This window comes from Oncorhynchus clarkii, chromosome 18 (genome assembly GCF_045791955.1).
Source record: "Oncorhynchus clarkii lewisi isolate Uvic-CL-2024 chromosome 18, UVic_Ocla_1.0, whole genome shotgun sequence".
NCBI lineage: Eukaryota > Metazoa > Chordata > Actinopteri > Salmoniformes > Salmonidae > Oncorhynchus > Oncorhynchus clarkii.
The window spans coordinates 2,494,399-2,521,494 of NC_092164.1; the positions used below are offsets into that span (position 1 = coordinate 2,494,399).

Here is a 27,096-nt window from a genome sequence, read left to right on the forward strand (position 1 = left end):
CAAAAGTAAAAGGAGAAATAATTTCAAATTCATTATATTAAGCAAACGATTTTCTTGTAATTTAAATGTACGGATAGTCAGGGGCACACTCCGACACTCAGACAGTGTGTTTCTAAATTCGCTCTGGCTAAATACTCCGATTTCAGACCACTCTCGTCTGAGTGCCAGAGGGAAGAATAATTGATGATAAACAAACGTCCAACACCCCTTGAATACGGCCGGTGTCAGTAAACGTCGGCAAAAAAAAAGCATAATTAAATTGTTGCCTGAAGCACAGTTAAAGTCACCAATGCTCTGGATAACATGAACACAGCCTAACCAGCTCTGCTAAGGTGAGTAAAATGGTCAGAGTTCTCTCATTTGAACTGAAAGTAGCTAGCAAGCTAGCCAATGTTAACCAGTTATCTTGGATGCTTGACTGCCGTTGTGAGGTCAGAACGCTTGAATCAACCCTCCTCCTCCGCCAGAGCGTCCAGTGTGGCTCTGAACGCTCCGAGAGCGATACGAACTGACAGTCTGACAACGCTCTGAATTTACGAAAGCCCAAGCGCACTCTGGCACTCCAGATTGAATTTAAGACCACATCCATAATTTAAAAATAAAGTATTTGTGTTTGGTGAGTCCGCCAAATCAGATGCAGTAGGGATGCGCGAATTTAAAATTAAATGTTTCCCTGTCCTGCTAATCATTCAAAATGTAACGAGAACTTTTGGGTGTCAGGGAAAATGTATGGAGTTGAAAGTACATTATTTTCTTTAGGAATGTAGTGAAGTAGAAGTACTTTACACCACTGATTGCAGGGAATACTGACTGAAGATGTTCCTCCCTACGAGGCCCATGAGACTGTGTAGGGATGTGATTTGAATAGGACTGTGACTGAACGAGTGGGATGTTGTTATTTATCTATTTATGTATTTTGTTTTGATGTCGTTGTTCCCCCTCCCCTTTTCCGCAAAGGAAATGTATTTTCTTCTACAGTTTACTAACCTTACAGTAGGTGGCGGCAGACACGTTATATTTGTGTAAATGTCATTATACCAGAGAAGAAGATGACGCTGTTATATTGTCGAGGTGGGGAACAGGACGTACCGGGTCGAAACGACAGAGCTGTGCTGTTGTGTCGATAGTGGTTGTGTCCGTTTCAAATGTATCATTGTAGGTATGTAATAGCATGTTTAAACTTTCTAATGTCGAAAGAATATATAACATGCTAGGTAACAAATCCGTTTCACGCCTGGAAATGGTTTTAATTGTATGTGTTATTTTGGAGTCTAACCGAGTGAGTGAAGAACGTGATTAAAAACGATTTTACAAGTCACATAACTAGACTTTGGGTTTATCTGAGTCTATGTACATAATTTCGTCAAAGTCATTTCATTAAGATTCCACTTATTTAAATTCGTTTTTACATGTTCTTGGTTTTGGGTAAAATGTTTATGAGCTGGTAAATAGCCTCGTCCGAACCATCCGGTTCTCGCGAGTTTACATACACTGTTTCGTTAATGTAAGCTCGCGAGACCTGGATGATTCGGACGAGGCAAGTCAAATGGCGGCTTCAACGGTTTCGGTCGTCTTTCTAGGACTTTGCTCGTGGTGAAATGGCGACATGAGGCTGTGTGAATAGAAGAAAGCTAACTGAAGTTATCCTTCATCATTTGGAGAGAGATGCCAACTGCATGGAATGGCGTCGATTAATGAGGATGAATCGGAGCACGTATCAAACCCATTCCATGGAGGACCAAGTGTCTGCGTGTTTTCGCTCCACACCTGTACTTGATTAATGAATTAAGGTCACTATTTAGAAAGGAACTCCCCTCATCTGATTGTCTAGGTTTTAATTGAAAGGAAAACCTGATGAGAATTGGCCCTCAATAGAATGAGTTTGACACCCCTGAAACAATGGAAATGGAGAGTTTGTGAAGCAACAGCTGTGCTGGAATGCGATCAATGTGGGGGACAGTTCTGATGATATGGAGCGGGAGGATGAGGGCCTAGTATGTGAATGTTCTGTAGTGGAAAGACATAGGAAGAACAGAGATAATGATACTGGAAGCAGAGGTGCATGTAGTATAGTAACTAGAGGCCCAAGGTAGGGAGCTAGAGTAATAATGTGTTAGAGTGAAAAGTTGGGATGGTGTTTGAGGAGAACACAGGGCCTCATTCACACCCTGATTAACCAAGGCCATAAAAAGAGGTGAAGTTAAACTGGGATGCAGCCGTGTAAATGAGAACTTGTTCTGAACGAGCCTACCTGGTTAAATAAAGGTGAAATAAATATTGAAATTGGTAGATTGTTAAAATCTTGTGCTGGTCAGGTTCAGCAAGGGAAGATAATTCAAAAGGAAAATCATAATGGGACGAAGCTCAGAAGCCATGACCCTGGAGCTGATGCTTCATTGAAGGGAGTAATAATCTATGAGGTCCCAATATCTATGTCCATGGATGATATTGTTAAAGAACATGTGAAGGGAGACAGTGGTTGAAGCCTAAAGGTTGATCAGTAGGAAAGAGGGTTAAAGAAGTGAAAGCTTATCAGTGCTGTTGAGGTGTTAGAAGGTTTTGTCTGGAAAAGTACAGAATAGGATTCCTTAGCTTCAATGTCAGAGATTTTGACCCAACCTCATCAATCAACCAATCAAATGTATTTATAAAGCCCATCTTACATCAGCTGATGTCACAAAGTGCTGTACAGAAACGCAGCCTAAAACCCCAAACAGCAAGCAATGCAGGTGAAGAAGCACAGTGGCTAGGAAAAACTCCCTAGAAAGGCCAAAACCAAGGAAGAAACCTAGAGATGAACCAGGCTATGAGTGGTGGCCAGTCCTCTTCTGCCTGTGCTGGATGGAGATATTCATAGATTACCAGCAGGGTCAAATAATAATGGTGGTTGTCGAGGGTGCAACAGGTCAGCACCTCAGGAGTAAATGTCAGTTGGCTTTTCATAGCCGATCATTGAGAGTTTCTCTACCGCTCCTGCTGTCTCTAGAGAGTTGAAAACAGCAGGTCTGGGACAGGTACCACGTCCGGTGAACAGGTCAGGGTTCCATGACAGCAGGCAGAACAGTTGAAACTGGAGCAGCAACAGTGAATCATCAGTGTTTTTAAATGCCAAAGAATTGGACATGTAGCTGTTGAGTGAAAAGATGTGCCAAGTGTGGTGGGGAACATGATTACAGTGAATGTTGGAGCAATGTGACAGTTAAGTGTTGCAATTGTGTGGAGGACAAAGAGCAGCATTTGGTGGATTCCAGGTGCAGAGAGATGCTCAGAGATATAGAATCTGTCTTGATGTATCATATGCAGAGGCTGTAAGACAGACTGGTGGAACTACAGTGCAGACTGATGGAGCTTCCATGGTTGGTCCTGTAGTCGGAGGACCTACTGTCAGACTGATGGGGCTTCCATGGTTGGTCCTGTAGTAAGAGGACCTACTGTCAGACTGATGGCGCTTCCATGGTTGGTCCTGTAGTAAGAGGACCTACTGTCAGACTGATGGACCTTCCATGGCTGGTCCCGTAGTAAGAGGACCTACTGTCAGACTGATGGGGCTTCCATGGTTGGTCCTGTAGTAAGAGGACCTACTGTCAGACTGATGGAGCTTCCATGGTTGGTCCTGTAGTAAGAGGACCTTCTGTCAGACTGATGGAGCTTCCATGGTTGGTCCCGTAGTAAGAGGACCTTCTGTCAGACTGATGGAGCTTCCATGGTTGGTCCCGTAGTAAGAGGACCTACTGTCAGACTGATGGAGCTTCCATGGCTGGTCCCGTAGTAAGAGGACCTACTGTTAGAACTGGTCTTTCTACTAGTCCTGACATGGTTTCGAGGCCTGTTCAGAAATATTGTGCCCATAAATGTGCTGTGACAAAGGATGCTTTAATTGTGAATAAAATGTACTTCATAGCTTTCATTGGTAAGGTTATCAACATCTTGGATTGTGTAAAGCAGAAATACCAGGTTTAAAGTTATCTTGTAAACTGCAGCAGAGTTGTTGGGGGTAACAGATGTTACTGTCGGTATGGTTTTTGATAAGATGGATAACCTGGGGGTGGGTTGTCTCAGCATGATATAAACCCCAATGTTTGCAAACACAGAAAGGGATCTATTGATATAGTTTATTGGGGGGTCTGGGAGGGTTATTGGGGAAGGGGAGGGTGTGGTAGAAGTTAATAGGGATTTCTTGTTTTATTTTCTTAGTACAGAATTAGACAGACATGGACCTTAAACGTTTGTTTGTGGACCTCCATGATACCATAGGAGGTCTGCGTCAACAGACTTCAGTGCAGGTAGTGCCTCATCAGAGAGAGAACATTTCAGTTGCTCTACAGTTCTGAAGCTGAATGTAATGATTATCAGTTCTTTACATGTGTACTAATATTCAGACACATTCAGTTGTTTCTATATTTATCTATATTTCAGGGTTTTTTCATAGTGCTGCCTGAAACATACTGCGATCTTGTACTAAATGGTTTTTGAGTCATTTATGCATTTATGTGAATTTAGGAAATCTACGATAGATTAAGTGCACTTATGTTGTGCAATTTAAAATGTGTACTTTGTGTCTAACGTGAATTAATGTTTTGTCAAGGATTATCTACCTGATCGACTGAAATGAGATAATTGAACATGAAAAAAGAGAAAATATTTTTATAGAATAAAGTGCCAGAACTGTCAAGAAAATAACTTTTGTGTCCGTTTGTCTTTATTACTACAGACCGACTCAGATTAAGTCTGAGGCCGGTAACATCAACAGTGAGGACAAACCCAGCCTGCCTCTCCCCTTCCACACTGAGTCCAAACCTACAGTCACTGGGTCCTGATTGTGACAGTGGAGCCCAGTTTGCACTGCAGGATCCAGAGATGGCATCAGTGAAGGTGGAAGACTGCAGTCAAACACTGGAGCTGAATGTCAACATTAAAGATGAAGAAGAGGAGGAGAAGATTAGGACAACTGTTAGTCATGGTAAGAGTTGGTTCTATCTATAAGTTATCTTCATATATTAGACCTCCATAAGTTATGACCAGTCTATTGCTAGGTTGAATTCTGTAATTCTGACATCACACATCCCTGAACAACTCAAGACTTCACAGCGAAGCAAAAACTATTTAAAATTGTAACGCCTGCCTTTGCCCACACATTGTCTCAAGAACTTTGAAAATGTTTAATACCCTCAATCACCAAGTTAGGCATACCTCGTTTCAAAATAGGCCATGGCATCATCACTGTCAATATTGAATTGTAATTTGTTTGCTGCACAGAATATCAGATCTCAACAACGATTGGAGAAGTGTTGAACATAACCAGTGGACTACCACATCCTGATGATTTATATCTGATACATATATATTTAATAGTTTATAAATCAAATTGTAGAAACATCTCAAGGATGATCAATGGAAACAGGATGCACCTGAGTTCATTTCAAAAGTTTGGGGTCACTTAACACCAGTCTCAACGTCAACCAGTCTCAATTTAATTTTAGAATAAGGCTGTAACATAAGAAAATGTGGAAAAAGTCAAGGGGTCTGAATACTTTCCGAGGGCACTGTCAAACCCCTTCCCATTTCTCCCATTTTGGTACGTTACAGCCTTCTTCTAAAATTGATTCCATGTTTTTCCTCGTCAATCTACACACAATACCCCATAATGACATCACAATATCCCATAATGACATCACAATATCCCATAATGACATCACAATACCCCATAATGACAAAGCCAAAACAGGTTTTTAGAAATTTTTGCAAATGTAATTTAAAAAAAGAATAATTGCTTATTTACATAACTTTTCAGACCTTTTGCTATGAGATGATCCTTGAGATGTTTCTACAACTTGGAGTCCACCTGTGGTAAATTCAATTGATTGGACATGATTTGGACAGGCACACACCTGTCTATGTCAGGTCCCACAGTTGACAGTGCATGTCAGAGTAAAAACCAAGTCATGAGGTGGAAGGATTTGTCCGTCGAGCTCCGTGACAGGATTGTGTCGGCACAGATCTGGAGACCGGTACCAAAACATTTCTGCAGCATTAAAGGTCCCCAAGAACACAGAGGCCTCCATTATTCTTCAATGGAAGAACTTTGGAACCACCAAGACTCTTCCTAGAGCGGGCCACCCGGACAAACTGAGCAATCCGGAGAGAAGGGTAGGGGAGGTGGCCAAGAACCCGATGGTCACTCTGACAGAGCCCCAGAGTTCCTCTATGGATCTTCCAGAAGGACAACCATCTCTGCAGCACTCCACTAATCAGGCTTTTATGGTAGAGTACCCAGACGGAAGCCACTCCTCAGTAAAAGGCACATGATAGTCCACTTGGAGTTTGCCAAAAGGCACCTAAAGGACTCTGACCATGAGCTTGAGAGGATCTGCAGAGAAGAATGGGAGAAACTCCCCAAATACAAGTGTGCCAAGCTTGTAGCTTCATACCCAACAAGACTCAAGGCTGTAATCGCTGCCAAAGGTGCTTCAACTAACTATTGTGTAAAGGGTCTGAATACTTACGTAAATGTAATATTTAATGTTATTTCTAAAAACCAGTTTTTGCCCTTGTCATTATGGGTATTGTGATGTCATTATGGGTATTGTGATGTCATTATGGGTATTGTGATGTCATTATGGGTATTGTGATGTCATTATGGGTATTGTGTGTCGACTGATGAGAATTAGAATAAGACTGTAATGTAACAAAAACAAAAAGTCAAGGGGTCTGAATCCTTTTTGAATGCATTGTAGACGTTATTTCATGCTGCTAAGACTTGTATGGATGACAACAGTATTGCCAGCATTTGTTTTATTCACTGGGCTATCTGGAGTGATCAGAGAGTAGACTAAAGAAGTGGAGTAGACAAACTGCCAGTGTTTTGAAGTTCTATGAAATGAGTCTGTGTAGTTACTAACCCTTTGTCACGAGAATTTCTACCCCAATGTTCTAACTGAACTATTTTATAACTCCATCTGTATCCTAGAGGTTGTAAGGCTCTAAGTTTTAATAAACAGAGCCCCAGCATACAAATGATCAGTTCTTTATTCAGAGAGCTCTGCCCTCTCAAGTTCAGAGCCCATCTTTTATACACATATCAGTCGAGAACCTCACCCCGCTTTAGGATGGCTGTATTGTTCCACTTACATTGTTTATCATATTCTGCAACATGTTTCATGATTTTCTGCAAGCCTAACAGTTTCTCCACTCCGGGTGGGGACAGAATGTCCTGTAAGGAACACAATGTTCTAATTCTATCCTGTCAACGCTGCACATATTATCAACTTATAGTCTTATGTGTCTAATGGATTTCACACACACTGATACAGTTTCAGGGTGAAATATCTTAGCCAACACTTTAAACATTCAAATTCTTCTATCACCCTTGTGATGTTGAGTGGAGGATGATATCGCTCATCATTTTCACCACTTTTCCTCTTTTTAGTTTTTGACTCCTACCCAGTTTTAGAATAGTTTGATTCCCCTTCCCATACAGCCTACTGAAATGAATACATACACTACCGTTGAAAAGTTTAGGGTCACTTAGAAATGTCCTTGTTTTTGAAAGAAAGGTTTTTTTTTTGGTCCATTAAATCAAATCAAATCAAATGTATTTATATAGCCCTTCGTACGATCTTGCAACCTTCCGGTTGCTCTAACCACTAGGCTACCTGTCACCCGGTATGGCCAGAAGAGGACTGGTCACCACTCTGAGCCTGGTTCCTCTGTAGGTTTCTTCCTAGGTTCCTGCTTTCTAGGGAGTTTTTTTGTGGCCACTGTGCTTCTACATCTGCATTGCTTGCTCAATGCGGTTTTTAGGCTGGGTTTCTGTAATGCACTTTGTGACAACTACTGATGTAAAAAGGGCTTCATAAAATACATTTGATTAACATGTATATCACACCAACTGACTGGTTCTTCTGATGTTCACACAGGAGACCATGTTGAGACATTCTCCACATCCATAGAGCAAGAGCAGGAAGATCAGAGAGCCAAGAGGTCTCATCACTGCCCACATTGTGAAGAGATTTTCCCATTTCTATCAAAGCTAAAAATACACCTACAAATACACACAGGAGAGAAGCCTTATTCCTGCACTGACTGTGGAAAACGTTTTAAAACATCAACTCAGCTAAAAGTTCATCAGAAGACTCACATAGGAGAGAAGCCTTTCTTCTGCCCTGACTGTGGAGCTAGTTTCTCTCAACTTTCCCACTTAAAGACACATGAACGTATACATACAGGGGAGAAGCCATACTCCTGCTCTGACTGTGGAAAATGTTTTAAAACGTCAAATGAGCTAAAAGTTCATCAAAGAACACACACAGGTGAGAAGCCATACTCCTGCTCTGACTGTGGAAAATGTTTTAAAACATCAAATGAGCTAAAAGTTCATCAAAGAACACACACAGGAGAGAAGCCTTTCTTCTGCCCTGACTGTGGATCTAGTTTCTCTCAACTTTCCCACTTAAAATCACATGAACGTATACATACAGGGGAGAAGCCTTATTCCTGCTCTGACTGTGTAAAATATTTCAAAACATCAACTGAGCTAAAAATTCATCAGAGAAATCACACAGGAGAGAAGCCATACTCCTGCTCTGACTGTGGAAAATGTTTTAAAACATCAACTGAGCTAAAAGTTCACCAGAGAACACACACAGGAGAGAAGCCTTATTCCTGCCCTGACTGTGGAACTACTTTCTCTAAACTTTACCACTTAAAATCACATGAACGTATACATACAGGGGAGAAGCCATACTCCTGCTCTGACTGTGGAAAATGTTTTAAAACATTAAATGAGCTAAAAGTTCACCAGAGAACACACACAGGAGAGAAGCCTTACTTCTGCTCTGACTGTGGGACTAGTTTCTCTCAACTTTCCCACTTAAAATCACATGAACGTATACATACAGGGGAGAAGCCATACTCCTGCTCTGACTGTGGAAAATGTTTTAAAACAATAAATGAGCTAAAAATTCACCAGAGAACACACACAGGAGAGAAGCCTTACTTCTGCTCTGACTGTGGGACTAGTTTCTCTCAACTTTCCCACTTAAAATCACATGAACGTATACATACAGGGGAGAAGCCATACTCCTGCTCTGACTGTGGAAAATGTTTAAAAACATCAAATGAGCTAAAAGTTCATCAGAGAACACACACAGGAGAAAAGCCTTACTCCTGTTCTGACTGTGGAAAATGCTTCACAAAATCAACTAATCTAAAAGTTCATCAGAGAACACACACAGGAGAGAAGGCTTATGTCTGCTCTGACTGTGGAAAATGCTTCAAAACATCAAGTGAGCTCAAAGTTCATCAGAGAACACACACCGGAGAAAAGCCTTACTCCTGTTCTGACTGTGGTTTAAGTTTCTCTCGACTGTATACCTTAAAAAAACATAAACATATACATGGAGAGAAACCATACTCCTGCTCTGCCTGTGTAAAATGCTTCAAAACAGCAACTGAGCTAAAAGTTCACCAGAGAACACACTCATGAGAGAAGCCTGCTTACGTCTGCTCTGACTTTTTGTTGAGTTTCTCTCAAAGGCTAGACCCAAGTCAAACGTCTAGCCAAAGGCTGCTTGTTTGAATCTCATAAAGGAGGACTTAAGCATTTCAGCTAATTCGCAACTTTGCAACTACTTACTACTTTTTAACTATGTTAGCATGTTAGCTTAGCATGCATGTCATGTTAGCTAACCTTTCCCCTAAACCCATTTAACTCTACCTTAAACACCTCACCCCTAACCTAGCTAACGTTAGCAACAACAAATTGGAATTCGTAACATATCATACATATTACAAGTTCGTAACATATTGTATGAATAGCAATGCGTAAAATAACATACGAATTGTAATTCTTAACATACGATACGTCCTACAAGTCGTATTATACTGAACAACAATCTAAGTTCGAAGATTTATGGTTCGTATAAGGAAATCAGTCATTTTAAATAAATTAGGCCCTAATCTATGGATTTCACATGACTGGGCAGGGGCTCATGAATGGGTGGGACTTGGGAGGGCATAGGCCCACTTGGGAGCCAGGCCCAGCCAGTCAGAATTCGTTTTTCCACACAAAAGGTTTTTTTTACAGACAGAAATACTACTCAGCCCCCCCAGACAATCCTGCAGGTGAAGAGGTCCTGGGCTGCCATGGTTACATGTGATCTGCAGTTGTGAGGCCGGTTGGATGTACTGCCAAATTCTCTAAAAGGACGAAGGACGTTGGAGGTGGCCGCTCTGGTGGACGTTCCTGCAGTCATCATGACAATTGCACATTCCCTGAACTTGAGACATCTGTGATGTAGTGTGGCCTTTATTTAGGCTTAAATGCTCACTAACAGGGATATTAACTAATTTGTGCACAACATTTGAGAGAAATAAGATTTGTTGTGTGGCCTTTTATTGTCCCCCAGCACAAGGTGCAGTTGTGTAATGATAATGCTGTTTTATCAGCATCTTGATATGCCACACCTGTCAGGTGGATGGATTATCTTGACAAAGGCTGAAATGCTCACTTACAGGGATAGTAACAAAGTTGTGCACAACATTTGAGAGAAATAAGCCTTTTCTGCCTATGGAACATCTCTGGAATTTTTTATTTCAGCTCATGAAACCAACACTTTACATGTTTTGTTTATATTTTAGTTCAGTTTAAATTGGTAGGCCAATGTCATGTAACCTAACATGCTAAATGGAGTGGAATGGATGTTTTTGTAACATATAATACGTTTTGCTCTGAGACCAGGTTGTCCCCTTCTGTGGGAAGGAGCTAGTAGACACTTCTTACATTTTTTATTGAACCTTTATTTAACTAGGCAAGTCAGTAAAGAACAAATTCTTAATTACAGTAATGGCCTAGGAACAGTGGGTTAACTGCCTTGTTCAGAGGCAGAACGACAGATTTTTACCTTGTCAGCTCGGGGATTTGATCTAGTAACATTTTGGTTACTGGCCCAACGCTCCAACCACGAGGCTACCTTCCACGCCTAACATGAATCAGATAGAGATGGTGTGATGATCACTTTTCACCACTAGTTTGGGGGGGATTATTTTACAACTTTTTTTAATGATACACAGTTTATGAAATGAATCCATGTGTTTATTAATTGTCTTTAAAACTAGATGAGTTAATTTAGTTACTGATCATGAATGTGTTTGGAAAACTGCATTGAAGCAAACTTTATTGATCTGCCAATGAAAAATAAAGTTACATGAATATGTACTGGTCAACCTCTTCTTCTCTTTAGTATTCAGTTCTTCATATTAGATCTGACAGTATGAATGGTTCTTATGGTTGTATTCAGTTCTTCATATTAGATCTGACAGTATGAATGGTTCTTATGGTTGTATTCAGTTCTTAATATTAGATCTGACAGTATGAATGGTTCTTATGGTTGTGTTCAGTTCTTCATATTAGATCTGACAGTATGAATGGTTCTTATGGTTGTATTCAGTTCTTCATATTAGATCTGACAGTATGAATGGTTCTTATGGTTGTATTCAGTTCTTCATATTAGATCTGACAGTATGAATGGTTCTTTTGGGCTGAGTGCTGGGAGTGTTTTTGTATGACTACAGTCAGGAGTTCTCTCTGACTCTGTGATGTCAACAGCACATTAAGTACATTCATCTTAAGATTGCCAGGTGAGACAACCACATGTATCAGTAAACACATTTCTCCTCAATTAGTCAGTTTCACATTATTATTATTCGTATTTTGGTGGGGGGATACTCTTTAAAGACGAAGGGTTTCGGACCTTTTGGGGCAGATGGGCAGGGACTCTGCTGTCCTAGCATCAGAGGGAAGCTGGTGCCACCATTGTGGTGCCAGGACAGAGAAGTGCTTTGACTGGGCTGGGAGGGAGCTTGACCTCCTGTAGCAGTGGGACGGCCATGAGACCAGAGGTGGCAGAACTGAGTGCTCGGGTTGGGATACAGGGTTTGAGCCTGAAAGTAGAGATGGGGCAGTTCCTCTTGCTGCACCGTAAGTAAACACCATTGTCTTGTAGTGGATGTGAGCTTCGGCTGGACGCCAGTGGAATGTACGGAGGAGCAGGGTGACATGAGGGATCTTGGGAAGGTTAAACACCCAGACGGACTGTAGTGTTCTAGATAAGTTCAGTGGAGACCCATCATTCAGGGCAGGTGAGCCACCTGTTTTGAGCCCCACAGTTTTAGCGATAAAACAGTATGAAATAAATTATCTGTTCGATCATGTCAACATCATACTTTCAACATCTGAGCTAGCAGTCATCATCATGAATCAAGTCGACAATCTACTGGCAAATCCTTTTTAATCTTTGTCTTATGAAGAGAAATAATGAGAAATTATAGATAAAATGTATCTGTGCTCATCGGCCATTGGACACAAACATTACACAACAAATTGAAAATTCAACAATGAGTGGTTTGGAAGGAATCAGTGGCTAACTGCAAACATTGCAAAGCAATAATTAGCCTGCTATTCAGTGGAGTGGCTGTGTGGTCCCAAGTCTAAGATTAAGGGTCTCTTTTCCTAGTTTAAAACTGTAAACATTCAACATTGGCCATGCTGTCAATAAAGCTTGATTTGTGCCACGCTCAAAACAACTTAACTCGGTACTGCAAAATCTGACTTGTGTGAGTTCAAGACAACTAGGAACTTGGGGAAAAACAAGCTACGACTGAGAAAATATGTTTTGAACTTTCATCCAACTCGGAATTGTAAATTGGGAACTCGGGCCTCTTTCTACAGCTACGACCTGAAGATCACTGACGTCATCATGATTCCATTTTTTTTAATTCAAGTTCCCAGTTCTCTTGAAAGCACCATAAATCCAGAGAATGACAAACTTTGTTGACGAAGTTTGATGACAAAATATGCCCACAAATTACTGCCGCGCCACCTTCCTGTTCAAGTGAGCACAGCACAACAAGGTGAGTCCAAAAATGTATTGTATGCTGCTGCATAAATGATGTAACAAGCCAGGGAGATGTGTATACTGTAGCTAAGAAAGTAATACTAAGTCTATGTTGTGTCGTAAGATGTTAGTAGCCCATGTGCCTCACCCTAATTATTTTGTCTCGTTTCACATCTTAATTTTGCCTACTGTTCTGACTTGGTGGTTCACATGTAGCCGATAACCTGTTTTTGAGAAATGTAATCATTGAATATTGTAAGAATTTTCATTGTCTGCATATATGCCCCTTTATTTATCCTACGGTTCTGACTTGGCGTACAGGGAGAATACTGTAAGGACGGCCCATGTTCTGGACTACGTCCGTCCTAGCTCGCTCATTAATGTCTTAATCAAAATTGCGGATTGCCTCTTGCCTCTTGCCGTCCCCTTATGCCATAGTTTGTAAATATCAATTGTCAGTAGAAACCACATTTGTTTAAGTAAGTCAGGCATGTTATTTTAAAAGGAAGTAAATGATTCAGCTTGGATTCGAACCAGGGACTGTAGTGATGTCTCTTGCACTGAGATGAGGTTCCTTAGACCACTGCACCACTCGGGAGCCCTTAAACGGTTTGGGCCCAATGTGAGGCAGGAGTTTGAAGGCACAAGTGGGGAGCCCAGCCAACAGAGAGTTTAGATTTTTTTTGTACTCTTCCCCAGATCTGTGCCTTACCACAAACCTGGTTGAGGCTCCACGGAAAATTTATTCAACCTCATTGCTTGGTTTTTGCTCTGACTTGCACTGTCAACTGTGGGACCTTATATCGACAGGTGTGATCCTTTTCCAATCATGTCCATACATTTGAATTTACCACAGGTGGACTCCAATCAAGTTGTAGAAACATCTCAAGGATGATCAATGGAAACAGGATGCACTTGAGCTGTATTTTGAGTATCAGAGGAAAGGGTATTAATTTTTATAAATTGACAAATTTATAAAAACCTTTTTTCACTTTGTCATTATGTGTATATTGTGTGTATATTGATGAGGGGTAAAAAATGCATTTAATAAATGTTTGTATAAGCCTGTAACGTAACAATATGTGGAAAAAGTCAAGGGGTCTTGTATAATGCCCTGTATATGCTTTAAACTACAATTTAAGGATCTGAAGTGGTAAACACAAAGGCATAATGGAAAATGCATGTCCAATGGTTATCTCTGTATGAGTCACATTAAAACACTAGGTAGGGCAGTGGTTATCTCTGCGTTAGTATTATCTTTGTATTAGTCTCATTAAAACACTAGGTAGAGCAGTGGTTCTCTCTGTGTTAGTATTATCTCTGTATTACCCACATTAAAACACCTAGGTAGAGCAGAGAGGACAGAGCATGTGGCTTTGCAACACACAGGTGCCTCTCAGGTAGGAGGGTACCAGAAATAAATGAATAAAAAACACAAAACTAATGAAGGAACACACAGGGCCACAGCACTTCAGGAACACACAGTCACCAACAATATGTCCCTGTTGTCAATACTTTCAACTGGCTCAGCTCGCTGTTACAGCACAGCACCACCAAATTCCATGTATTAAGTAACCATCTGTCTTTTGTAACCAGAAAAACGTAACATAATACTGTTTTGAGAGTCCCTGATTTATATTTACCATGTTACACCTAGTCTATGAGACGAGGCTGCACCTTAACCTAAATTATGCACAGCAGGTCAAGAGGTGTGTTTTCCCTTCAGCATCTGCATGTGGCATAGTCTCACCCACCTCATATCAGTAATCTAATGATCCGAAAAAGGTGTAATAGCAGACCGCAATTAGGGGCGTTCTCTGGTATCGGGTGTTTCACGGAATCTAGTTTACACCAATTGATGCTCCGCATTGGTCCTTGGCCGTTTCTTTTGCGTTGGGACAACAGTTGTTGACATCTGTTACATTTTAGCTAACCCTAAACATTTTCCTAACCTCAACCTCAGTCTCCTAACCTGCCACGTTAATTATCCTAACCTGCATGGTAAACAAATATCTAACCCTAACCCTTTGCCTAACCTGCCACGGTAATTCATCTAACCTGCCACTTTAATTATCCTAACCTGTAAGGGGCACACTCCAACACTCAGACATAGTCTGCGTTCCTAAATTCGCTCTGGCCATATACTCCGATTTCAGACCACTCTCGTCTGAGTGCCAGAGGGCAGAATAATTTATGAAAAACAAACGTCCAACACCCCTTGAATACGGCCGGTGTCAGTAAACGTCGGCAAAAAAAAGCGTTATTAAATTGTTGCCTGAAGCACATTTAAAGTCACCAATGCTCTGGATAACATGAACACAGCCTAACCAGCTCTGCTAAGGCGAGTAAAACGGTCAGAGTTCTCTCATTTGTACTGAAAGTAGCTAGCAAGCTAGCCAATGCTAACCAGTTATCTTGGATGCTCGACTGCCGTTGTGAGGTCAGAACGCTTGAATCAACCCTCCTCCTCCGCCAGAGCGTCCAGTGTGTCTCTGAACGCTCCGAGAGCGATACGAACTGACAGTCTGACAACGCTCTTGATGTGGGTAATACTAATACAGAGATAACCATTGGACATGCAGTTCCATTATGCCATTGTTTCTACCACTTCAGATCCTTACATTTGTGATTTGAAGCATACCCGCATTGTACAAGACCCCTTGACTTTTTCCACATATTGTTACGTTACAGCCTTATACAAAAATGTGTTAAATGCATTTTTTACTCCTCATCAATAGACATAATACCCCATAACGACAAAGCGAAAAAAGGTTTTTATACATTTTAGCAAATTTATAAAAATGAATACCTTATTTGCATAAGTATTCAGACCCTTTGCTCTGATACTCAAAATTCAGCTCAAGTGCATCAAATCTCTGTTGAATGGGCTCCCAGCTTGTGCCATCCAACTCCTACACCACGTTGGGCGTAAACCTTTTAAGGGCTCCCGAGTGGCGTAGCGGTCTTAGGCACCTCATCTCAGTTCAAAAGGCATCACTACAGTCCCTGGTTCGAAGCCAGACTGAATCACATCCAGCCATGATTGTGAGTCCCATAGGGAAGCGCACAATTGGCCCAGCATCGTCCAGGTTTGGCTGGGGAAGGCCTTAATTGTAAATAAGAATTTGTTCTTAACTGACTTACCTAGTTAAATAAATAAATAATTAAAGTGGGATGCATGCCAGCAAAGCCACTAAACAATACATTAATTGCACTATAACGGTGCCCACAAACTGTTAGGTCCCAACATCTTACCACTGCTACACCTGGCTATCAGCGGAGCCTTGTCTGGCAACGAAACAGTTCATTAGGCCTCATTTACTGCCTTTTAAAATAACATGGCTGACTTACTTAAACAAATGTGGTTTCTACTGACAATTGAGATGTACAAACTATGGCATAAGGGCCGATCCGTAATTTCGATTAAGACATTAATGAGCGAGCTAGGACGGACGTAGTCAATGTAACTATTTGTTCAGCACTTTGGAAATGTACAGCAACATAATTCAGAACATGGGCCGTTCTTACAGTGTTCTCCCTGTACGCCAAGTCAGAACCGTTGGATAAATAAAGGGGCATACATGCAGACAATGATTATATTTCTCAAAAACAGGTAATAGGCTACATGTGAACCACCAAGCCAGAACAGTAGGCAAAATTAAGAGGTGAAACAAGACCAAATTATTAGGGTGAGGCACATGGGCTACTGACATCTTACTACACAACATACACTTGGTATTACTTTCTTAGCTACAGTATTCACATCTCCCTGGCATGTTACATCATTTATGCAGAAGCATACAAGACATTTTTGGACTCACCTTGTTGTGCTGTGCTCACTTGAACAGGAAGGTGGCGCGGCGGTCCTTCGTGGGAATATTTTGTCATCAAACTTCATCAAAGTCTGTCATTCTCTGGATTTATGGTGCTTTAGAGACAACTGGGATCTCGAAGGGGAAAAAATGGAATCATGATGACGTCAGTGATCTTCAGGTTGTAGCTGTAGAAAGAGGTCCAAGTTCCCAATTTACAATTCCGAGTTGGATGAAAGTTCAAAACGTATTTTCTCAGTCGTAGCTTGTTTTTCCCTGAGTTCCCAGTTGAATTGAACTCACTCCAGTCAGATTTTGAAGTACTAAATTAAGTTGATTTGAGCGCGGCACACATCAAGCTTTATTGACAGCATGGCCAATGTTGAATGTTTACAGTTTTAAACTAGGAAAAGAGCCCCTTAATCTTAGACTTGGGACCACACAGCCACTCCACTGAATAGCAGGCTAATTATTGCTTTGCAATGATTGCAGTTAGCCACTGATTCCTTCCAAACCACTCATTGTTGAATTTGCAATTTACAATTTGTTGTGTAATGTTTATGTCCAAAGGCCGATAAGCACTGATACGTTTAATCTATAATTTCTCATTATTTCTCTTCATATGACAAGGAATAAACATGATTTACCAGTAGATTGTCAACTTGATTCATGATGATGACTGCTAGCTCAGATTTTGAAAGTATTATGTTGACATGATCAGTCCAATCAAAGCGACTGTAGATATCACATGATTTTATGTCATTTTATCTGTGGACAATGACCTTGAGCTTTCTTGGATGGGCACTTCAAATGTAACTCTCTCGCAGCACCCAAGGGGCTTGAATTTTCAAGATCTACCCTTAGACTTGGCAGTGACGTCTTGTTCCCATGAATGACAGGACACTGAGCCAATCACGGCGCAAATGTCCGTATTTTCTGCGGGATTGCCCCACCTCCACAGAAAGCACTGAGCTGGCTGAAACACCCGCATTTTGGAGCTGGCTTACTCAAGAAAACAAAAAAAGAGACCATGTCTGTATGCGGCTTTAATAACAACATCAGAGTCCCTGCCCATCTGCCCGAAAAGGTCTGAAATCCTACATCTTTAAAGAGTATCCCCCCCCAAAAAATACAAGTAATATTAATAATGTGACACTTGTCCTACTTACACTGACTAATTGAGGATAACTGTGTTTACTGTGATATGTGGTTGTCTCACCTGGCTATCTTAAGATGAATGTACTTAATGTGCTGGTGACATCACAGGGTCAGAGAGAACTCCTGACTGTCGTCATACAAAATCACTCCAGGCACTCAGCCCATAAGAACCATTCATACTGTCAGATCTAATATGAAGAACTGAATACAACCATAAGAACCATTCATACTGTCAGATCTAATATGAAGAACTGAATACTAAAGAGAAGAAGAGGTTGACCAGTACATATTCATGTAACTTTATTTTTCATTGGCAGATCAATAAAGTTTGCTTCAATGCAGTTTTCCAAACACATTCATGATCAGTAACTAAAATAACTAATCTAGTTTTAAAGACAATTAATAAACACATGTATTCATTTCATAAACTGTGTATCATTAAAAAAAGTTGTAAAATAATCCCCCACAAACTAGTGGTGAAAAGGGATCATCACACCATCTCTATCTGATACATGTTAGGGGCGGAAGGTAGCCTAGTGGTTAGAGCGTTGGGTCAGTAACCAAAAGGTTGCTAGATCGAATCCCTGAGCTGACAAGGTAAAAATCTGTTGTTCTGCCTCTGAACAAGGCAGTTAACCCACTGTTCCTAGGCCATCATTGTAAATAAGAATTTGTTCTTAACTGACTTGCCTAGTTAAATAAAGGTAAAAAAATAAATAATTTGAAAGCGTCTACTAACTCCTTCCGAGGGACAACCTGGTCTCAGAGCAAAATGTATTTTATGTTACAAAAACATCCGTGCCACTCCATTTAGTATGTTACGTTCCACAAAATTGTTTATGTCCCTGTTAGTGAGCATTTCAGCCTTTGTCAAGATATGCCACACCTGTCAGGTATAGATTATCAAGAAGCTGATTAAACAGCATGATCATTACACAGGTGTACCTTGTGTTGGGGACAATAAAATGCCACACAACACAATGTCACAGATGTCTCAAGTTCAGGGAATGTGCATTTCTCATGATGACTGCAGGAATGTCCACCAGAGCTGTTGCCGGAGAACTCAATATTTATATCTCTACCATAAGCCACCTCTAACGTCCTTTTAGAGAATTTAGCAGTACATCCAACCGGCCTCACAACTGCAGATCACATGTAACCACGGCAGCCCAGGACCTCTTCGCCTGCAGGATTGTCTGAGGGGGGCTGAGTAGTATTTCTGTCTGTAATAAAGACCTTTTGTGGGGAAAAACTCATTCTGATTGGCTGGGCCTGGCTCCCAAGTGGGGCTATGCCCTCCCAAGTCCCACCCATGGCTGAGCCTCTGCCCAGTCATATAAAATCCATAGATTAGGGCCTCATTTATTTATTTCAATTGACTGATTTCCTTATACAAACTGTAAATCTTTGAAATGGTTGTGTTTAGATTGTTGTTCAGTATAATACGACTTGCAGGACGTATCGTATGTTAAGAATTACAATTAATATGTTATTTTACGATTTGCTATTCATACAATATGTTACGAACTTGTAATATGTATGATATGTTACAAAATCCAATTTGGATAACGTTAGCTAGGTTAGGGGTGAGGGGTTAAGGTAGAGTTAAATCGGTTTAGGGGAAAGGTAAGCTAACATGCTAAGTAATAGCTAAAAAGTAGTAAGTAGTTGCAAAGTTGCTAATTAGCTAAAACCTCCGTGATGAGATTCAAAAACGCAACCTTTGGCTAGACGTTTGAGTTACACGCCCATCCTTCCTCAGAGCAGGAGTAAGGCTTCTCTCCTACGTGTAAACGGTGGTGTGTTTTTAAGCTGCCCAGTTGAAACTCTCCCTACAGACAGAGTCAGACCAGGCTGAGAGGGAAGCAGTACCCCCTAGTCAATTGGCAGACTAGTGTTTGTTTTCAAAATGAGAAGAATAACAGAGGGTACTCAACACCAAGTGCAAATCTTTACAGTAGAAGCTAACAAAACAAAACACACTAAAACTGACAAGGTGCACACTGATTGGTAAAGTAAAGAGAGGATAACATTCTATAACGCTCCCTTTCCTCTGCACAGTTCTCTCACAGTGAGAACCAATAGGATTACAGTGTTCTACGCTTTCTTCATTTGATCCAATTCAACGTTACAACTTATTTTATGAGATGAGAATGAAGTGATGGAGTGACTTTATTCTTAGCTGGTCAGAGAACTGATGAGGCTTTTTTCCTTAATGTATACGTTGGTGTGTTTTTAAGTTGCTCTGGTGAGAGAAACTTTTGCCACAGCCAGAACAGACGTAAGGCTTCTCTCCAGTGTGTGTTCTCTGGTGAACTTTTAGCTCATTTGATGTTTTAAAACATTTTCCACAGACTGAGCAGTAATAAGGCTTCTCTCCTGTGTGTGTTTTCTGATGAACTTTTAGCTCAGTTGATGTTTTGAAGCATTTTACACAGTCTGAGCAGGAGTAAGGCTTCTCTCCTGTGTGTATACGTTCATGTGTTTTTAAGGTATCCAATCGGGAGAAACTCTTTCCACAGTCAGAGCAGAAGTAAGGCTTCTCTCCTGTATGTGTTCTCTGATGAAGTTTTAGCTCAGTTGATGTTTTAAAACATTTTGCACAGTCAGAGCAGTAGTAACGCCTCTCTCCTGTGTGTGTTCTCTGATGTACTTTTAGCTCAGTTGATGTTTTGAAGCATTTTACACAGTCAGAGCAGGAATATGGCTTCTCTCCTGTATGTATACGTTCATGTGATTTTAAGTTATCCAATCGGGAGAAACTTTTTCCACAGTCAGAGCAGGAGTAAGGCTTCTCTCCTGTATGTATACGTTCATGTGATTTCAAGGTATCCGATCGGGAGAAACACTTCCCACAATCAGAGCAGGAGTAAGGCTTCTCTCCAGTATGTACTTGTTTGTGTGCTTTTAAGCTGCTCATTTGAGAGAATCTCTCCCCACAGTCAGAGCAGTAGTAAGGCTTCTCTCCCGTATGGATACGTTGGTGTGTTTTTAAGGTATCCAGTCGAGAGAAACTCACCCCACAGTCAGAGCAGGAGTAAGGCTTCTCTCCTGTGTGTATTTTTAGGTGTGCTTTTAGCTTTGATAGAAATGGGAAAATCTCCACACAATGTGGGCAGTGGTGAGACCTCTTAGCTCTGTGATCTTCCTGCTGTTGTTGTCTGGATGCAGGGAATGTCTCAACGTGGTCTCCTGTGTGAACAACATCAGAAGAACCAGTCAGTTGGTGTGATATACATGTCAATCAAATGTATATTAGGAAGCCCTTCTTACATCAGCAGTTTGTCCAAGTGTTCTACAGAAACCCAGCTTAAAACACCAAAGAGCAACCTATGCAGATCGAGAAGCACAGTGGCCACGAAAAACTTGCTAGAATGGTAGGAACCTCGGAACAAGCCTAAAGAGGAACCAGGCTCTGAGGGGTGGCCAATCCTCTCCTGGCTGTACCGGGTGACATATGTATTCATATCAGTAGGCTGTACAATACAGGGGAATAAAACTATTCTAAAAGTGGGTAAGAGATGAAAGCTAAAAAGGGGTGAAAGTCAAAAACTATGAGCCATATCATTCTCCACTCACTATCACAAGAGTTAGTAACTACACAGCCATATCATCCTCCACTCACTATCACAAGAGTTAGTCACTACACAGCCATATCATCCTCCACTCACTTTCACAAGAGTTAGTAACTACACAGCCATATCATCCTCCACTCACTATCACAAGAGTTAGTCACTACACAGCCATATCATCCTCCACTCACTATCACAAGAGTTAGTCACTACACAGCCATATCATCCTCCACTCACTATCACAAGAGTTAGTAACTACACAGCCATATCATCCTCCACTCACTATCACAAGAGTTAGTCACTACACAGCCATATCATCCTCCACTCACTATCACAAGAGTTAGTAACTAACAGCCATATCATCCTCCACTCACTATCACAAGAGTTAGTAACTACACAGCCATATCATCCTCCACTCACTATCACAAGAGTTAGTAACTACACAGCCATATCATCCTCCACTCACTATCACACGAGTTAGTAACTACACAGCCATATCATCCTCCACTCACTATCACAAGAGTTAGTAACTACACAGCCATATCATCCTCCACTCACTATCACAAGAGTTAGTCACTACACAGCCATATCATCCTCCACTCACTATCACAAGAGTTAGTCACTACACAGCCATATCATCCTCCACTCACTATCACAAGAGTTAGTAACTACACAGCCATATCATCCTCCACTCACTATCACAAGAGTTAGTCACTACACAGCCATATCATCCTCCACTCACTATCACAAGAGTTAGTCACTACACAGCCATATCATCCTCCACTCACTATCACAAGAGTTAGTCACTACACAGCCATATCATCCTCCACTCACTATCACAAGAGTTAGTAACTACACAGCCATATCATCCTCCACTCACTATCACAAGAGTTAGTCACTACACAGCCATATCATCCTCCACTCACTATCACAAGAGTTAGTCACTACACAGCCATATCACCCTCCACTCACTATCACAAGAGTTAGTCACTACACAGCCATATCACCCTCCACTCACTATCACAAGAGTTAGTCACTACACAGCCATATCACCCTCCACTCACTATCACAAGAGTTAGTCACTACACAGCCATATCACCCTCCACTCACTATCACAAGAGTTAGTAACTACACAGCCATATCACCCTCCACTCACTATCACAAGAGTTAGTCACTACACAGCCATATCACCCTCCACTCACTATCACAAGAGTTAGTAACTACACAGCCATATCATCCTCCACTCACTATCACAAGAGTTAGTCACTACACAGCCATAATCATAGAACTTTACTACTTCACTTCTTTAGTCTCTGAACACTCCAGACAGCCCAGTGAATAAAACACATGAAATAACATCCTACTAGCATGAAATAACATCTACCTTCTCATTGAAAGAGTTCTACTGCAACTTTTCATACACAGTGGGAAGTTGGAATGAACAACAAACTTAGTTAGATAGAACCTGCTCTTACCATGAGAAACAGATTCTCCAATCTTCTCCTCCTCTTCTTCATCTTTAATGTTGACATTCAGCTCCAGTGTTTGACTGCAGTCTTCCAGCTTCACTGATGTCATCTCTGGATCCTGCAGTGCAAACTGGGCCCCACTGTCACAATCAGGACCCAGTGACTGTAGGTTTGGACTTAGTGTGGAAGGAGAGAGGCAGGTTGGGTTTGTTCTCACTGTTGATGTTACCGGCCTCAGACTTAATTCAAGTCGTCCTGTAGATATAATGAAAAACGGACACAAAAAGTTATTCTAACTTCTTTATTATAACAAAATATATTATAATGTTTTCTTGTTAATTTCTCTCATTTCCATTTATCAGGTAACTAATCATTGACAACAAAACATTAATTCACATTAGACAAAGTGCACACTTTAAAATTGCACAACATAAGTGCACTTAATCTATAGTAGATTTCCTACATTAAAATAAATGACTCAAAAACCATTTAGTTCAAGGTTACAGTATGTTTTAGGCAGCACTATGTACTATTTTCCTGAATAATATTCACTGTATTATATAGTGTTATTTTGGCCTTTGGCCGTCCCCAGCTACCGTCCAACGGAGAGGGATGGAGGACAGAGGTGGTGTCGTAGCAGAATCACAATTAGTTGATAAATAAGATGTTTTATTTACATAATAATGCTTATGTGAGATATTTTTCATTAGAACGTCTTCTTTTGGATAATACTGTTGGCAGTTGCATTTTCCTCTCTCTTCTCCAGGGAAAAGTCACTTGGGGCCCAGAGAGGGGAGAGGTCAGGATTGTCTTCATATGTGAGGGTATCTGTTAAACCATGTGAAGGGCTCCACAATGTCTGTACACCAGTCACTCCCTACTTTTCCCATATTGGGAGGAGGAGTACGGCAGTGTCTGGAACCATTGTATGTCCCCTCTTATGTCAAAACTTATCTTGACCTAGTATATGACCTAGAGGCTCACTACTCTCTGTGAGCTTGTCCAGAAGAGGTTGTATTTGAGATGGGCGTATCTAGAATTGACAACTGATATATGCCATTGGATGAGGTAATGGTTTGGTAATATGAAGTACCAAGAATGAGAAGTAGAACCTCGTCTAAGAGACCAAACTGAACAATAAGTTATAGCTAATGTCTTCTGGCTATTTACTCTCTCCAGTAAAAGTCTTCCTTTGTAATGTTCCTAAGATCTGTTATTCGTCATGTGAGTTGAGAGGGCTGTGTCTTGGCTATAACTGATACTAAGAATTGTTTTGTAAGCACTCTCAGAGAGTTCATTTATAGACACTGAATTGATCTGAGAGTCATAGGGCCATGGTGAAGCTGAAATATAATTAAAGATGGACTTTATAATATAACTCTGACTTGTGTGTGGTTTGCTTTCTCAATGTTTAGTAATACAGGAAATTACCACGACAATAGGGAGAGAAGACAGATATAGGGATGGAGGACAGAGATAGGGAGAGAAGACATTGATAGGGATGGAGGACAGAGATAGGGAGAGAAGACAGAGATAGGGATGGAGGACAGAGATAGGGAGAGAAGACAGAGATAGGGATGAGGACAGAGATCTCTGTCTGTACATTGATCCTGTATTACCACCCTGCACATAGAGCCTGTATTACCACCCTGTATATTGATCCTGTATTACCACCCTGCACATTGATCCTGTTTTACCACCCTGCACATTGATCCTGTTTTACCACCCTGCACATTGATCCTGTATTACCACCCTGTACATTGATCCTGTATTACCACCCTGCACGTTGATCCTGTATTACCACCCTGTATATTGATCCTGTATTACCACCCTGCACATTGATCCTGTATTACCACCCTGTATATTGATCCTGTATTACCACCCTGTATATTGATCCTGTATTACCACCCTGCACATTGACCCTGTATTACCACCCTGTATATTGATCCTGTATTACCACCCTGCACATTGATCCTGTATTACCACCCTGTATATTGATCCTGTATTACCACCCTGCACATTGATCCTGTATTACCACACTGCACAAAGATCCTGTATTACCACCCTGTAAATTGATCCTGTATTACCACCCTGCACATTGACTCGGTACTGGTACTCCTTGTGCTACTATTACTTTCTTTATTTAGAAAATACTTCCCTTTATTTATTAACTATGTATTATTGGAAGGAAGCGTTTCACTGTAGAGTCTACCAGTTGTTATATTTATTAACTATGTATTATTGGAAGGAAGCGTTTCAAAGTTTACACATTGTATTTGGCGCGTGTGACCAATAAAATGTGATTTCGCTCGCAAAAACAATTTTATATTTACCATTCACACCATAGTAACAAATATAGATAACATAGAAACAACTGAATGTCTCTGAATATTAGTACACATGTAGAAACTGATAATCATTACATTCAGCTTCAAAACAGTAGAGCAACCGTGAAAATGTCTCTCTGATGCTCCCTCACTGCCTGACTGAAGTCCATTGACTCAGAGTTGCCGCCGCCATTTTATCAGCTCGTAAAAAAACACATTACACAACAAAACAATAACATGTAAAACGAACTCAGAAATCTCAAATAGATGGATTATTTTTGAATTTATCTTGACGAAGTAATGTATATTCATTCACTCAGACAAACCCAGTCTCTAACGATGTGACTTACACTTCCTTCACTCACTCGGTTTGACACAACAACGTCATAAAACCTTCAGCAAACGTGACAATACATTGACGGATTGGCTACCTAACATGTTATGACATGTTCTTTCGATATTATAAAGTGTAAACGGTGCTATTACATACCTGTAGTAATGCATTTGAAACGGATACAAAAGCTATCGTCTTCACAGCACAGTTCTAGTGTTCCTTCTTCTATGAGGTTTAACGGCGGTTGGCATCCAATGCATGTTGCATTACCGCCACCTACCAGACTGGAGTACAACTCGTTAATTAATACTTCGCTTGGAAAAATAAACAAATACGCTACTATCTACACTCACAAATTTAAATAAATTTAAATACACCACGCTATTCCACTATTTCAATCTATTTAGTCTTCCCTCAGGCCAACATCCTGAAAGCATGGGTCACTGAAAGCATGGGTCACCACCACTTCACACACCCTGTAACTCTTTTGATGTCAAGTCTCACACACACAAATACCTCTCTGCAGCTGCCACCACAACCTCAGTTTTCTGCGACCTACATTCCATCCCTTCAGTACAGTTGATGATAACCATTGCTATAAATGCCAAAAATCCAATCTTACTGACAAATATATCACCAACACCACTCCTCTCATAATCCCTCCCCCTTGACCATCTTCCTCTACTTTCTTCACTGCCTCAGCATATGACAAACTTCTGCACTACATTAACCCTGGAAACCTCAACCTGCGTCTCTCGCAGGGGTCATTTCTGATCCCCAGCCCCGTGGGAACCCCTTCAATTAACACATTCCACTACTTTCCCCAATGTTTTCACATTCCTTTGTCTCATGCCCTTCTGCACACTAATCACACCCAGGAACCTCCCTCCTACACACTGCTGCCACATGCCCATAACCTTGACACCTGTAATAACGTAATGTTTTCAGCACAAAAGCTCGTACAGGAAAACTTATATATCCTAACACCACTTTTAGTGCTGGTTCTTCTCCTTCAATGTTTTATGGCAGACTTCCCCTATTGGTGTATTGCTGCCAACTACAGTACCGGTAGTGAATAAAACATGTAAATATCAGGCCTCCCGACTGGCGCAGTGGTCTTAGCCTGTGCCAATAGAGATCCTGGTTTGTGTCCAGGCTCTGTCACAGCCGGCCACGACCGGGAGACCCATGGGGCGGCGCACAATTGGCCCAGTGTCGTCAGGGTCAGGGGAGGGTTTGGCCGGCAGGGATGTTCTTGTTCCATCTGTGTTTCGTCTGACACATTGGTGCGGCTGGACTCCGGGTTAAGCGGGCATTGCATCAAGAAGCAGTGCGGCTTGGTTGGGTTGTGTCTTGGAGGATGCAAGGCTTTCGACCTTTCAGGAGTTGCAGCGATGGGAAAAGACTAACTACTAATTGGATACCACAAAAAAGGGGTACAAATACAATTTTCTAAATATCCATTGCGGGAAAGGGGGGAATGCAACAAATTAAAAAATACAAAAATCCCTGCCTCACTCCTTCAGTAATA

General features: G+C 41.1%; 2 protein-coding genes across 2 annotated transcripts; one reads left to right on the forward strand and one right to left on the reverse strand.

Moving 5' to 3' along the window:
- The first annotated feature begins 4,785 nt into the window (after positions 1 to 4,785).
- LOC139372896 (zinc finger protein 664-like) lies at positions 4,786 to 8,927 on the forward strand. The gene is made up of 3 exons (XM_071112754.1): positions 4,786 to 4,960; positions 7,917 to 8,635; positions 8,806 to 8,927. Exons 1-3 carry the CDS (start codon positions 4,858 to 4,860, stop codon positions 8,836 to 8,838), a joined length of 855 nt encoding a protein of 284 aa, XP_070968855.1. The 5' UTR covers positions 4,786 to 4,857; the 3' UTR covers positions 8,839 to 8,927.
- A 9,219-nt stretch (positions 8,928 to 18,146) lies between these two features.
- LOC139372887 (zinc finger protein 135-like) lies at positions 18,147 to 25,805 on the reverse strand. The gene is made up of 3 exons (XM_071112743.1): positions 25,722 to 25,805; positions 22,911 to 23,159; positions 18,147 to 21,055 (listed from the first exon to the last, which is right to left on the reverse strand). The coding sequence occupies exons 2-3, from the start codon at positions 23,011 to 23,013 to the stop codon at positions 20,076 to 20,078; spliced, it is 1,083 nt and encodes a 360-aa protein (XP_070968844.1). The 5' UTR covers positions 23,014 to 23,159; positions 25,722 to 25,805; the 3' UTR covers positions 18,147 to 20,075.
- Positions 25,806 to 27,096: the final 1,291 nt, after the last annotated feature.

Coding starts and splice junctions, on each gene's coding strand:
- LOC139372896 (XM_071112754.1), top strand. CDS start 4,858: ATGGCATCAGTGAAGGTGGAAGACTGCAGTCAAACACTGGAGCTGAAT. Junction 4,961..7,916: donor TAGGACAACTGTTAGTCATG/GTAAGAGTTGGT, acceptor ATGTTCACACAG/GAGACCATGTTGAGACATTC. Junction 8,636..8,805: donor AGCTAAAAGTTCACCAGAGA/ACACACACAGGA, acceptor TCACCAGAGAAC/ACACACAGGAGAGAAGCCTT.
- LOC139372887 (XM_071112743.1), bottom strand. CDS start 23,013: ATGACATCAGTGAAGCTGGAAGACTGCAGTCAAACACTGGAGCTGAAT. Junction 21,056..22,910: donor TGGAGAATCTGTTTCTCATG/GTAAGAGCAGGT, acceptor TTGTTCACACAG/GAGACCACGTTGAGACATTC.